At 47.2% G+C, this 15411-nt stretch overlaps 1 protein-coding gene across 1 annotated transcript in view; it reads left to right on the top strand.

Moving 5' to 3' along the window:
• The window catches only part of LOC139384319 (sodium/potassium/calcium exchanger 1-like), a 36758-nt gene extending 22495 nt beyond the window's left edge, over positions 1 to 14263 (top strand). Inside the window, exons 6-10 of the mRNA XM_071129000.1 lie at positions 4557 to 4648; positions 5238 to 5504; positions 6170 to 6259; positions 12493 to 12659; positions 13487 to 14263. Coding sequence (XP_070985101.1) covers positions 4557 to 4648; positions 5238 to 5504; positions 6170 to 6259; positions 12493 to 12659; positions 13487 to 13736 — 866 coding nt within the window. The 3' untranslated portion in view covers positions 13737 to 14263. The remainder of the gene's footprint in view (positions 1 to 4556; positions 4649 to 5237; positions 5505 to 6169; positions 6260 to 12492; positions 12660 to 13486) is intronic.
• The last annotated feature ends 1148 nt before the right edge of the window (positions 14264 to 15411 follow it).

Here is a 15411-nt window from a genome sequence, read left to right as displayed (position 1 = left end):
TCTATATTAACGTTATCTCCAGAGACGACCCAGAACATATTCCAGCCCACGTGATCAAACCAGTCTTGGAGCGTGAATTCTAATTGGACGGACCAACGCTGTACAGACCTGGCCAACAGGAACTTCCTCTTGAGTTTTTGTTTGTAGGCAGGATGGAGTCCTGGTTGGATTTGCCGAAAGGAGGACGGGAAAGGGCCTTATTCCCGTGTCGGAAAGACGTGTAGCAGTGGTCAAGAGTAGAATTTCCGCGAGTTAGACAGTCGAGGTGTTGGTAATTAATTTGGGAGCACGGTTCTCAAATTACTTTTGTTAAAGTCCCCTAGAACAGTGAACACTGCCTCCGGGAATGCAGTCTCCAGTTTGTTCACGGTCCAATGAAGATCTTGGAGCTCCTTCCTGGTGTCAGATTGGGGCTGGATGAACACAGCCATGGAGTTGATCCCTGAGAACACTTTCAGAAGGTCAAAAAGGGTGTCATTTAATGACCAAGTATTCCTGGTAAAACGGGGCCAACAGAGGGTGTCTCGCCTCGCGCTCTGACAAAACATTGCACATTTTTCTTGTGTGTTTTCCAAACATTTTCTTAATCAGTTTGTTTTGTGCATCACAACATACACCTGAGTAGAACTATTAGAATACGAATCGCTGAGTTCTCTGAGACGGCGAAACAATGGACCAGCTTCTTCAGCGAGGTGCCGAGCTGCTTGGGAGTCCTACAGGAGAGTAGGAAGAGAAGATGCTGACGGAGAGGCAGACGTGGCAGGGTTTTACTGAGATTAAGACGCCGGCCAACCCATCCTCCATTACCGAGCATTCTACTCGCCAGTGTTCAATCATTAATGAACCAACTTGACGAGCTCAGGGCGAGGATCTCCTTCCGGAGGGACATCAGATCCTGTAACATACTCTTGTTTTTCTGAGACTTTCCTCCGACATCCATAGGGATTATATACAACCGGCGGGTTTTACCGATTTCTGAGTGGATAGGAAGCAGAATCTCTCTGGCTAAGAACAAAGGTGGTTGGCTCTGCTTAATGACCAACAACACATGGTGCGAAACGTACAGGAACCTGCGAGATTCTGCTCCCCCGACTCGGAATACTTTGTCATCAAATGTTGCCCTGTGGACAGGGTGGTATGCTGCTGGCTATTATTATTATTATATTGTAGGCCTATGTCATATGCCAAAAACTGTGTAACTAAAGGTTAACGAGCCATGAATCAAAAAGACGATGACCCCTTCCTCTGACACACACACACGTGCAGGGCCCCATCTGCATGTTAATCTCAGTGTTGATTGGGTCCGTGTTAAGGCCGTGCAGGGCCCCATCTGCATGTTAATCTCAGTGTTGATTGGGTCGGTGTTAAGGCCGCGCAGGGCCCCATCTGCATGTTAATCTCAGTGTTGATTGGGTCGGTGTTAAGGCCGCTTCAGCCTGTGGTTGTCATAACCCTGAGAGACTGTAATGGCCTGGACCACTGAAGGACATCATTAGACCACACACACACACTGAGAGGCCCAATGATTACAGGGTACGAACCCAAATCAACTCCACCGCGACCCCTGTTCCCAACAAGCACAACTCCATCCAGACATGGTGGACCGACCACAGAAACAGAGACAAATGCACAGATTAACAGGTGTCTGTATCCATGTACCACCTTTCCAGTTGTTACAGACTAACAACACACCACACTGAGTCACATCAACACACCACACTGAGTCACATCAACACACCACACTGAGTCACATCAACACACCACACTGAGTCACATCAACACACCACACTGAGTCACATCAACACACCACACTGAGTCACATCAACACACCACACTGAGTCACATCAACACACCACACTGAGTCACATCAACACACCACACTGAGTCACACCAACACACCACACTGAGTCCCATCAACACACCACACTGAGTCACATCAGCACACCACACTGAGTCACATCAACACACCACTAGACTACCTGCTGGTTACTGGTCCATCCTCTAACCACTAGACTACCTGCTGGTTACTGGTCCATCCTCTAACCACTAGGCTACCTGCTGGTTACTGACCCAACACTCTAACCACTAGACTACCTGCTGGTTACTGACCCAACACTCTAACCACTAGGCTACCTGCTGGTTACTGACCCAACACTCTAACCACTAGGCTACCTGCTGGTTACTAGTCCAACGCTCTAACCACTAGGCTACCTGCTGGTTACTGGTTCACAATCTAACCACTAGTCTACCTGCTGGTTACTAGTCCAACACTCTAACCACTAGGCTACCTGCATGGTCTGTTAAATGACTCACTACTGTAAGTCTCTCTGGATAAGAGAGTCTGCTAAATGACTCACTACTGTAGTGTCTCTGGATAAGAGAGTCTGCTAAATGACTCACTACTGTAGTGACTTCGGAAAAGAGAGTCTGTTAAATGACTCACTACTGTAAGTCTCTCTGGATAAGAGAGTCTGTTAAATGACTCACTACTGTAGTGTCTCTGGATAAGAGAGTCTGTTAAATGACTCACTACTGTAGTGTCTCTGGATAAGAGAGTCTGTTAAATGACTCACTACTGTAAGTCTCTCTGGATAAGAGTCTGCTAAATGACTCACTACTGTAGTGACTTCGGAAAAGAGTCTGCTAAATGACTCACTACTGTTAAGTGGCTCTGGATAAGAGAGTCTGTTAAATGACTCACTACTGTAGTGTCTCTGGACAAGAGAGTCTGTTAAATGACTCACTACTGTAGTCTCTCTGGATAAGAGAGTCTGCTAAATGACTCACTACTGTAGTCTCTCTGGATCAGAGAGTCTGTTAAATGACTCACTACTGTAGTGTCTCTGGATAAGAGAGTCTGCTAAATGACTCACTACTGTAGTCTCTCTGGATAAGAGTCTGCTAAATGACTCACTACTGTAGTGTCTCTGGATAAGAGAGTCTGTTAAATGACTCACTACTGTTAAGTGTCTCTGGATAAGAGAGTCTGTTAAATGACTCACTACTGTAGTCTCTCTGGATCAGAGAGTCTGTTAAATGACTCACTACTGTTAACTGTCTCTGGATAAGAGAGTCTGTTAAATGACTCACTACTGTAAGTCTCTCTGGATAAGAGAATCTGCTAAATGACTCACTACTGTAACTGTCTCTGGATAAAGAGTCTGCTAAATGACTCACTACTGTTAAGCTAAATGACTCACTACTGTGTGATAAAAGAGTCTGCTAAATGACTCACTACTGTTAAGTGGCTCTGGATAAGAGAGTCTGTTAAATGACTCACTACTGTAGTGTCTATGGATAAGAGAGTCTGTTAAATGACTCACTACTGTAGTCTCTCTGGATAAGAGAGTCTGCTAAATGACTCACTACTGTAGTGTCTCTGGATAAGAGAGTCTGTTAAATGACTCACTACTGTTAAGTGTCTCTGGATAAGAGAGTCTGTTAAATGACTCACTACTGTAGTGTCTCTGGATAAGAGAGTCTGTTAAATGACTCACTACTGTAGTGTCTCTGGATAAGAGAGTCTGTTAAATGACTCACTACTGTAGTGTCTCTGGATAAGAGAGTCTGCTAAATGACTCACTACTGTAGTGTCTCTGGATAAGAGAGTCTGCTAAATGACTCACTACTGTAGTGTCTCTGGATAAGAGAGTCTGTTAAATGACTCACTACTGTTAAGTGTCTCTGGATAAGAGAGTCTGTTAAATGACTCACTACTGTAGTCTCTCTGGATCAGAGAGTCTGTTAAATGACTCACTACTGTTAACTGTCTCTGGATAAGAGAGTCTGCTAAATTACTCACTACTGTAGTCTCTCTGGATAAGAGAGTCTGCTAAATGACTCACTACTGTAGTGTCTCTGGATAAGAGAGTCTGCTAAATGACTCACTACTGTAGTGTCTCTGGATCAGAGAGTCTGTTAAATGACTCACTACTGTAGTGTCTCTGGATAAGAGTCTGTTAAATGACTCACTACTGTAGTGTCTCTGGATAAGAGAGTCTGTTAAATGACTCACTACTGTAGTGTCTCTGGATAAGAGAGTCTGCTAAATGACTCACTACTGTAGTCTCTCTGGATAAGAGAGTCTGCTAAATGACTCACTACTGTTAAGTGTCTCTGGATAAGAGAGTCTGTTAAATGACTCACTACTGTAGTGTCTCTGGATAAGAGAGTCTGTTAAATGACTCACTACTGTAGTGTCTCTGGATAAGAGAGTCTGCTAAATGACTCACTACTGTTAAGTGTCTCTGGATAAGAGAGTCTGTTAAATGACTCACTACTGTAGTGTCTCTGGATAAGAGAGTCTGTTAAATGACTCACTACTGTAGTGTCTCTGGATAAGAGAGTCTGCTAAATGACTCACTACTGTAGTGTCTCTGGATAAGAGAGTCTGTTAAATGACTCACTAATGTTAAGTGTCTCTGGATAAGAGAGTCTGCTAAATGACTCACTACTGTAGTGTCTCTGGATCAGAGAGTCTGTTAAATGACTCACATGTAAAGGTAAACATCTGACATGTTGCTTATTGGTTGTGTCTTGTGTCTGTCTTTTTTCAGCTGGACCTGAGAAGACTGAGCAGGCCGAACCCTCGACCTCCCAGACAACACCTAAAGAAGAGGAGAAACCAGGCCCGTCAGAGACTCAGACGGTAGAGAGAAGGGAGAGAGGAGAGAGAGGAGAGAGGGGAGAGAGGGGAGATAGGAGAAACCAGACCCATCAGAGACTCAGACGGGAGAGAGGAGAGGAGAGAGGGGAGATAGGAGAAACCAGGCCCGTCAGAGACTCAGACTGGAGAGACAGGGGAGACGGGAGAGAGAGGAGAGAGGGGAGATAGGAGAAACCAGGCCCGTCAGAGACTCAGACGGTAGAGAGAGGAGAGAGAGGAGATAGAGGAGAGGGAGAGAAGAAACCAGATCCGTCAGAGACACAGAGAGGGGAGAGGAGACCGAGAGGAGACCGAGAGGAGAGAGGGGAGATAGGAGAAACCAGACCCGTCAGAGACTCAGACAGGAGAGAGGAGAGAGGGGAGAGAGAGGAGAGTGGAGGGAGGAGAGGGAGAGAAGAAACCAGATCCGTCAGAGACACAGAGAGGGGAGAGGAGACCGAGAGGAGAGAGAGAGTGGAGAGAGAGTGGAGAGAGGAGAGAGAGTGCAGAGAGATGGGAGAGAGTTCATTCATAACACTACTCTACCCCTACGACCCTTCTCTCTCACCCTCTCTCCCTCTCTCTTCACTAGGACCAGGGGCCAGCGGGCGCAGGGGGGTCCGACGGCTCAGACAGCGGTGAGGGGGACGAGAGTGAAGAAGAGAGCGAGGATGAGGAAGACGAGGATGATGAAGACGAAGAGGACGATGAGGAAAATAAAGATGAAGAAGAGGGTGAAGAGAACGAGGAACCTCTGTCGTTAGAATGGCCAGACACCAGACGTAAACAGGCCACATATCTTTTTCTCCTTCCGATAGTGTTCCCTCTGTGGCTCACTGTGCCCGACGTACGCAACCCGGTAAATATCACCTACATCTCTGTCTTTATCATCTCTGTCTTTATCATCTCTGTCTTTATCATCTCTGTCTTTATCATTCTGTCTTTACCATCTCTGTCTTTATCATCTCTGTTTTTATCATCTCTGTCTTTAACATCTCTGTCTTTATCATCTCTGTCTTTAACATCTTATCATCACTGTCTTTATCATCTCTGTCTTTATCATCTCTGTCTTTACCATCTCTGTCTTTACCATCTCTGTCTTTATCATCTGTCTTTACCATCTCTGTCTTTACCATCTCTGTCTTTACCATCTCTGTCTTTATCATCTCTGTCTTTACCATCTCTGTCTTTATCATCTCTGTCTTTATCATCTCTGTCTTTAACATCTTATCATCTCTGTCTTTATCATCTCTGTCTTTACCATCTCTGTCTTTACCATCTCTGTCTTTATCATCTCTGTCTTTATCATCTCTGTCTTTACCATCTCTGTCTTTATCATCTCTGTCTTTACCATCTCTGTCTTTATCATCTCTGTCTTTACCATCTCTGTCTTTATCATCTCTGTCTTTACATTCACGCCATTTTGTGTACTGTGTTTGTGTCCTGCAAAGTGGCCAAAATGTAGAACACAAAATATCTTTCTAATGTCATGCTGATATGAGCTTCCTGTGAGTTCTTCCTCAGGCTTCCAGAAAATACTTTGCCATGACGTTTATTGGTTCCATCACGTGGATCGCTGTGTTCTCCTATCTAATGGTCTGGTGGGCACATCAGGTATCACTCTGGTTGGGTTTTTAGATCACATGACTTCCATCTTGTTTAGAAACTATTAGTCCAGTGCTTATTTGACTCAGACCCGAGGTAACAGACAGACCCGAGGTAACAAACAAACCCGAGGTAACAGACAGACCCGAGGTAACAGACAAACCCGAGGTAACAGACAAACCCGAGGTAACAGACAAACCCGAGGTAACAGACAAACCCGAGGTAACAGACAGACCCGAGGTAACAGACAGACCCGAGGTAACAGACAAACCCGAGGTAACAGACAAACCCGAGGTAACAGACAAACCCGAGGTAACAGACAAACCCGAGGTAACAGACAAACCCGAGGTAACAGACAAGCCCGAGGTAACAGACAAACCCGAGGTAACAGACAAACCCGAGGTAACAGACAAACCTTTAGGTAACAGACAGACCCGAGGTAACAGACAAACCCGAGGTAACAGACAAACCTTTAGGTAACAGACAAACCCGAGGTAACAGACAAACCTTTAGGTAACAGACAAACCCGAGGTAACAAACAAGCCCGAGGTAACAGACAAACCCGAGGTAACAGACAGACCCGAGGTAACAGACAAGCCCGAGGTAACAGACAAACCCGAGGTAACAGACAAACCCGAGGTAACAGACAAACCTTTAGGTAACAGACAGACCCGAGGTAACAGACAAACCCGAGGTAACAGACAAACCTTTAGGTAACAGACAAACCCGAGGTAACAGACAAACCTTTAGGTAACAGACAAACCCGAGGTAACAGACAGACCCGAGGTAACAGACAAACCCGAGGTAACAGACAGACCCGAGGTAACAGACAGACCCGAGGTAACAGACCGAGGTAACAGACAGACCCGAGGTAACAGACAAACCCGAGGTAACAAACAGACCCGAGGTAACAGACAAGCCCGAGGTAACAGACAGACCCGAGGTAACAGACAGACCCGAGGTAACAGACAGACCCGAGGTAACAGACAGACCCGAGGTAACAGACCCGAGGTAACAGACAGACCCGAGGTAACAGACAAACCCGAGGTAACAGACAAACCCGAGGTAACAGACAGACCTGTAGCTTATGATTGTTTTTGTTTAGGCGATTTAGGAGGTGTAACTACGTAGGAGCTGTCAAATCAGTGAGCTGTTGCTCTTGTTGCCATGGTCACGAAACCACACCCATCCTTATATCACCCCCATATTAGAAGTTCAGAATGAGAAGGTGTAGGGCAGGCTATATAGAGATAATGACACCGAAATTGAAAATCATTAAACAAAATAGCAAGGATGTAGATCAGCCTAATGAAGGTGTAGATTACGGCAGGTAACCTAGTGGTTAGAGGGTGGACCAGTAACCAGCAGGTAGTCTAGTGGTTAGAGGGTGAACCAGTAACCAGCAGGTAGTCTAGTGGTTAGAGGGTTGGACTAGTAACCAGCAGGTAGTCTAGTGGTTAGAGGGTTGGACCAGTAACCAGCAGGTAGCCTAGTGGTTAGAGGGTTGGACCAGTAACCAGCAGGTAGCCTAGTGGTTAGAGGGTGAACCAGTAACCAGCAGGTATCCTAGTGGTTAGAGGGTGGACCAGTAACCAGCAGGTAGCCTAGTGGTTAGAGGGTGAACCAGTAACCAGCAGGTAGCCTAGTGGTTAGAGGGTTGGACCAGTAACCAGCAGGTAACCTAGTGGTTAGAGGGTGGACCAGTAACCAGCAGGTAGCCTAGTGGTTAGAGGGTGGACCAGTAACCAGCAGGTAGCCTAGTGGTTAGAGGGTGAACCAGTAACCAGCAGGTAACCTAGTGGTTAGAGGGTGGACCAGTAACCAGCAGGTAGCCTAGTGGTTAGAGGGTGGACCAGTAACCAGCAGGTAGTCTAGTGGTTAGAGGGTTGGACCAGTAACCAGCAGGTAGCCTAGTGGTTAGAGGGTTGGCCCAGTAACCAGCAGGTAGTCTAGTGGTTAGAGTGTTGGACCAGTAACCAGCAGGTAACCTAGTGGTTAGAAGGTGAACCAGTAACCAGCAGGTAGCCTAGTGGTTAGAGGGTGGACCAGTAACCAGCAGGTAACCTAGTGGTTAGAGGGTGAACCAGTAACCAGCAGGTAGCCTAGTGGTTAGAGGGTTGGACCAGTATCCAGCAGGTAGTCTAGTGGTTAGAGGGTTGGACCAGTAACCAGCAGGTAGCCTAGTGGTTAGAGGGTTGGACCAGTAACCAGCAGGTAGCCTAGTGGTTAGAGGGTTGGCCCAGTAACCAGCAGGTAGCCTAGTGGTTAGAGGGTTGGACCAGTAACCAGCAGGTAGCCTAGTGGTTAGAGGGTTGGACCAGTAACCAGCAGGTAGCCTAGTGGTTAGAGGGTGGACCAGTAACCAGCAGGTAGTCTAGTGGTTAGAGGGTTGGACCAGTATCCAGCAGGTAGCCTAGTGGTTAGAGGGTGGACCAGTAACCAGCAGGTAACCTAGTGGTTAGAGGGTGAACCAGTAACCAGCAGGTAGCCTAGTGGTTAGAGGGTGAACCAGTAACCAGCAGGTAGCCTAGTGGTTAGAGGGTTGGACCAGTATCCAGCAGGTAGTCTAGTGGTTAGAGTGTTGGACTAGTAACCAGCAGGTAGCCTAGTGGTTAGAGTGTTGGACTAGTAACCAGCAGGTAGTCTAGTGGTTAGAGGGTGAACCAGTAACCAGCAGGTAGCCTAGTGGTTAGAGGGTTGGACCAGTATCCAGCAGGTAGTCTAGTGGTTAGAGGGTTGGACCAGTAACCAGCAGGTAGCCTAGTGGTTAGAGGGTTGGCCCAGTAACCAGCAGGTAGCCTAGTGGTTAGAGGGTTGGACCAGTAACCAGCAGGTAGCCTAGTGGTTAGAGGGTTGGACCAGTAACCAGCAGGTAGCCTAGTGGTTAGAGGGTGGACCAGTAACCAGCAGGTAGTCTAGTGGTTAGAGGGTTGGACCAGTATCCAGCAGGTAGTCTAGTGGTTAGAGGGTTGGACCAGTAACCAGCAGGTAGCCTAGTGGTTAGAGGGTTGGACCAGTAACCAGCAGGTAGCCTAGTGGTTAGAGGGTTGGCCCAGTAACCAGCAGGTAGCCTAGTGGTTAGAGGGTTGGACCAGTAACCAGCAGGTAGCCTAGTGGTTAGAGGGTTGGACCAGTAACCAGCAGGTAGCCTAGTGGTTAGAGGGTGGACCAGTAACCAGCAGGTAGTCTAGTGGTTAGAGTGTTGGGCCAGTAACCAGCAGGTAGCCTAGTGGTTAGAGTGTTGGGCCAGTAACCAGCAGGTAGCCTAGTGGTTAGAGTGTTGGACTAGTAACCAGCAGGTAGCCTAGTGGTTAGAGTGTTGGGCCAGTAACCAGCAGGTAGCCTAGTGGTTAGAGTGTTGGACCAGTATCCAGCAGGTAGTCTAGTGGTTAGAGGGTTGGACCAGTAACCAGCAGGTAGTCTAGTGGTTAGAGGGTGGACTAGTAACTGAAAGGTTGCTAGATCGAATCCCCAAGCTGACAAGGTAAAAAAAAACTGTCGTTAAACCACTGTTCCCCGGTAGGCCGTCATTGTAAATAGGAATGTATACTTAACTGATTGCCTAGTTAAATAAAGGTTCAAAGTTAATAAAATAAAAATAACATCACACATTTTAGTGTTTGAGTTTAACACAGCTGCTAACGATGGGTCTAACGAACGAAAGGTCTAACGAACGATGGGTCTAACGATAGGGTCTAACGATAGGGTCTAACGAACAATGGGTCTAACGATAGGGTCTAACGATGGGTCTAACGATAGGGTCTAACGAACAATGGGTCTAACGATAGGGTCTAACGATAGGGTCTAACGATGGGGTCTAACGATAGGGTCTAACGATGGGGTCTAACGATGGGGTCTAACGATGGGGTCTAACGATGGGTCTAACGAACGAAAGGTCTAACGAACGATGGGTCTAACGATAGGGTCTAACGATGGGTCTAACGATAGGGTCTAACGAACAATGGGTCTAACGATAGGGTCTAACGATAGGGTCTAACGATAGGGTCTAACGATGGGGTCTAACGATGGGGTCTAACGATAGGGTCTAACGATGGGGTCTAACGATAGGGTCTAACGATGGGGTCTAACGATAGGGTCTAACGATAGGGTCTAACGATGTGTCTAACGATGTGTCTAACGATAGGGTCTAACGATAGGGTCTAATGATAGGGTCTAACGATGGGGCTAACGATAGGGTCTAACGATAGGGTCTAACGATAGGGTCTAACGATAGGGTCTAACGATGGGTCTAACGATAGGGTCTAACGATGTGTCTAACGATAGGGTCTAACGAACAATGGGTCTAACGATGGGTCTAACGATAGGTCTAACGATAGGGTCTAACGATGTGTCTAACGATAGGGTCTAACGAACGATGGGTCTAACGATGGGTCTAACGATGGGTCTAACGGTCAGTCTACCGATAGGGTCTAACGATAGGGCTAACGATAGGGTCTAACGATAGGGTCTAACGATAGGGTCTAACGATAGGGTCTAACGATAAGGCTAATGATAGAGTCTAACGATAAGGTCTAACGATAGGGTCTAACGATAGGGCTAACGATAGGGTCTAACGATAGGGCTAACGATAGGGCTAACGATGGGTCTAACGATCGGTCTAACGATGGGGCTAACGATGGGGGCTAACGATGGGGGCTAACGATAGGGCCAACAATAGGGTCTAACAATAGGGTCTAACGATAGGGTCTAACGATAGGGTCTAACGATAGGGCTAATGATGGGTCTAACGATAGGGACAATGAAAGGTCTAATGATAGGGATAATGATAGGTCTAATGATAGGGATACCGATAAGGATAACGATAGGGATAATGATATAACAATAGAGCTAACGATAGGGTCTAACAATAGGTCTAAGGATAAGGATAATGATAGGTCTAATGATAAGGATAATGATAGGTCTAAAGATAGGGATACCGATGGGGATAATGATAGGGATACTGATAGAGATAATGATAGGGATAACGTCGGGAGCCTCTTGGGGTTTTGACAACTCCAACGCAGTAACACTTCTGACCCCACCCACTATAAACAAAAGCAATGATGAGCTACGGTTATTGTGGGTTATCGTGTGTAATCGTGGGTTATTGTCGGTCATCGTGTGTAATTGTGGGTTATCGTGTGTGATCGTGGGTAATTGTGGGTTATCGTGTGTTATTGTCGGTCATTGTGTGTTATTGTGGGTTATCGTGTGTAATTGTGGGTTATCGTGTGTGATCGTGGGTAATTGTGGGTTATTGTGTGTAATTGTGGGTTATCGTGTGTGATCGTGGGTAATTGTGGGTTACCGTGTGTTATCGTGGGTTATTGTAGGTTATCGTGGGTAATTGTGGGTTATTGTGGGTTATCGTGTGTTATCGTGGGTTATCGTGTGTTATCGTGGGTTATTGTGGGTTATTGTGGGTTATCGTGGGTAATTGTGGGTTAACGCTGATCTGGTTGAATCCTGGCCTCCGTCTACACAGGATGAATAACGGATGTGCTACGTATTTGTCAAAATTGCATTTTGATATATGTATCGACTGATTACTAGTGCCCTAGGTGGGGACACTGATTGGGTGACTGACTGTTGTCTCCCTAGGTGTGGACACTGATTGGTTGACTGACTGTTGTCTCCCTAGGTGGGGACACTGATTGGTTGACTGACTGTTGTCTCCCTAGGTGGGGACACTGATTGGTTGACTGACTGTTGTCTCCCTAGGTGGGGACACTGATTGGTTGACTGACTGTTGTCTCCCTAGGTGGGGACACTGATTGGTTGACTGACTGTTGTCTCCCTAGGTGGGGACACTGATTGGTTGACTGACTGTTGTCTCCCTAGGTGGGTGAGACTGATTGGTTGACTGACTGTTGTCTCCCTAGGTGGGTGAGACTGATTGGTTGAGTGACTGACTGTTGTCTCCCTAGGTGGGTGAGACTGATTGGTTGACTGACTGACTGTTGGCTCCCTAGGTGGGTGAGACTGATTGGTTGACTGACTGACTGTTGTCTCCCTAGGTGGATGAGACTGATTGGTTGACTGACTGACTGTTGGCTCCCTAGGTGGGTGAGACTGATTGGTTGACTGACTGACTGTTGTCTCCCTAGGTAGGTGAGACTGATTGGTTGACTGACTGACTGTTGTCTCCCTAGGTGGGTGAAACTGACTGATTGGTTGACTGACTGTTGTCTCCCTAGGTGGATGAGACTGATTGGTTGACTGGCTGACTGTTGTCTCCCTAGGTGGGTGAGACCATAGGCATCTCAGAGGAGATCATGGGCCTGACCATCCTGGCAGCGGGCACCTCCATCCCTGACCTCATCACTAGTGTCATCGTGGCCCGGAAAGGACTGGGAGACATGGCTGTGTCCAGCTCAGTGGGATCCAACATCTTCGATATCACTATGGGGTTAGTATAGACCACTGTAACTACAGAGATATCACTATGGGGTTAGTATAGACCACTGCAACTACAGAGATATCACTATGGGGTTAGTATAGACCACTATAACTACAGAGATATCACTATGGGGTTAGTATAGACCACTATAACTACAGAGATATCACTATAGGGTAAGTATAGACCACTATAACTACAGAGATATCACTATGAGGTTAGTATAGACCACTGTAACTACAGAGATATCACTATGGGGTTAGCTAAAGCCCCATAGTGATATCTCTCCCCCTCTATGCCTCCACTCTCTCCGTCTCTTCCTCTCTACATCCCTCTGCCTCTACCCTTCCTCTCTCCCTCTCTACATCCCTCTGCCTCTACCCTTCCTCTCTCTCTGTCTCTCCCTCTCTACATCCCTCTGCCTCCACCCTTCCTCTCTCCCTCTCTACATCCCTCTGCCTCTACCCTTCCTCTCTCTCTGTCTCTCCCTCTCTACATCCCTCTGCCTCTACCCTTCCTCTCTCCCTCTCTACATCCCTCTGCCTCCACCCTTCCCCTCTCTCTGTCTCTCCCTCTCTACATCCCTCTGCCTCTACCCTTCCTCTCTCTGTCTCTCCCTCTCTACATCCCTCTGCCTCCACCCTTCCTCTCTCTGTCTCTCCCTCTGCCTCCACTCTTCCTCTCCCTGTCTCTCCCTCTGCCTCCACCCTTCCTCTCTCTGTCTCTCCCTCTGCCTCCACCCTTCCTCTCTGTCTCTCCCTCTCTACATCCCTCTGCCTCCACCCCTCCTCTCTCTGTCTGTCTGTCTGTCTGTCCCCCCCCCCCTAACATTACTGCAGCCTGCCTGTCCCATGGTTGATCTTCTCGGCGATGCAAGGCGGCGTACCGGTGGCGGTGAACTCCAACGGTCTGTTCTGTGCCATCGTGCTCCTCTTCGTCATGCTCCTCTTCGTCATCGTCAGCATCGCGGCGTGTCGGTGGAAGATGAGCCGCGTTCTGGGCCTCACCATGTTCATGCTTTACTTCGTGTTTCTGGTGCTCAGCGTGATGCTGGAAGACCGTATTATTATCTGCCCCGTCTCCATCTGAGGTCAGAGGTCAGACACACCCACTTGGAACCCAGTCCACCCACTGGGGAGCCAGGCCCACCCACTTGGAACCCAGTCCACCCACTGGGGAGCCAGGCCCACCCACTTGGAACCCAGTCCACCCACTGGGGAGCCAGGCCCACCCACTTAGAACCCAGTCCACCCACTGGGGAGCCAGGCCCACCCACTGGGGAGCCAGGCCCACCCACTGGGGAGCCAGGCCCATCCACTGGGGAGCCAGGCCCACCCACTTGGAACCCAGTCCACCCAACCATTATGTTAGCTTCAGGAACGTCTTCTTTAAAAAAAATGTTTTTAAACTAAGATGAAACTGAATATGTTGTACTGTACAGAGCATTATGGGTACTGTAGTACATCATACTACAATGAGGAGGGAGGGGAGAAAAAAAAGAGGCGTGTCAGGAAGTCATTTAAATAATAACCGCCAAAACTGTATCGTTGTCGGTCACTAACATTCACGGTACAGGGGGGTTAGAGGTTCCCTAGTGTTACTGTTCACAGAGGGGATGGTGTTGTCTATGTTGAGCCAGGTGTTGTTGAATCAGTGGACACCTTCATGGTTGGACTATGGCTGGTCTCCTTCACCAGAACTGACGTGCAGCAGTAGAGGTTCTCTGTCCACAACAATCCTGAAGAGAGACTCAGTAATCGTAGACGTTATCCAGCCACACAAACACACATCCATTTTAGTGTTCATCCGTGTATAAATGTCAATACAGTAATTTCTTTTAGAGTTTAAAAAACAAAAACCCCGGTTTATCAGGTGCAGAGAGGTACAGCAGCTTTTGAGTTCTTCGTGTGAATGATTCAGTGTCTAGAATACCCAGGAATGGTGTAGATCAGTTACACGACCCCCATATGGTACCATTATGTCATTGACTGTCAGCATTGTAGTGTGTCATGTGTTACGTATGTATGTATGCAATACACTTGTGTGGGTCAGATGGATGCAAAGAGAATGTATTGATGTATAGTAAACTATCCATATGTTGTACTTACAATCCATGCTGCAATTAAATCCTTTTAAAAAAAATAATATTCAATGCAAGGTGTAGTGTTGATTGGTTAATTCATTATGTTGTGTGAAAACAAATGTTCGGAGGTCATTTGAAATTCAAGCCAGGATTCAATCAAAAGGTGTATTTATCAGAAAAATATATACAACATAGTGTGTTGTTGACAGTATGTCTCTCAAACGTCATTTTCGCCGGCGTTCACAAAGATGGCGTTCGCCGTCAAGGCTGTGGACGTCGGTTTAAGCATAAATCCCAGTGTAGAAACACACACGATTGGCCACGGTATACGTGATTTAATCCCAGTGTAGAAACACACACGATTGGCCACGGTATACGTGATTTAATCCCAGTGTAGAAACACACACGATTGGCCACGGTATACGTGATTTAATCCCAGTGTAGAAACACACACGATTGGCCACGGTATACGTGATTTAATCCCAGTGTAGAAACACACACGATTGGCCACGGTATACGTGATTTAATCCCAGTGTAGAAACACACACGATTGGCCACGGTATAAGTGATTTAATCCCAGTGTAGAAACACACACGATTGGCCACGGTATACGTGATTTAATCCCAGTGTAGAAACACACACGATTGGCCACGGGATAAGTGATTTAATCCCAGTGTAGAA

The sequence above is a fragment of the Oncorhynchus clarkii genome, chromosome 26 (genome assembly GCF_045791955.1).
Source record: "Oncorhynchus clarkii lewisi isolate Uvic-CL-2024 chromosome 26, UVic_Ocla_1.0, whole genome shotgun sequence".
In the NCBI taxonomy this organism is placed as follows: Eukaryota; Metazoa; Chordata; class Actinopteri; order Salmoniformes; family Salmonidae; genus Oncorhynchus; species Oncorhynchus clarkii.
The sequence above is the reverse complement of the archived record's forward strand: the minus strand, read 5'-3'. Positions and strand labels throughout refer to the sequence as shown.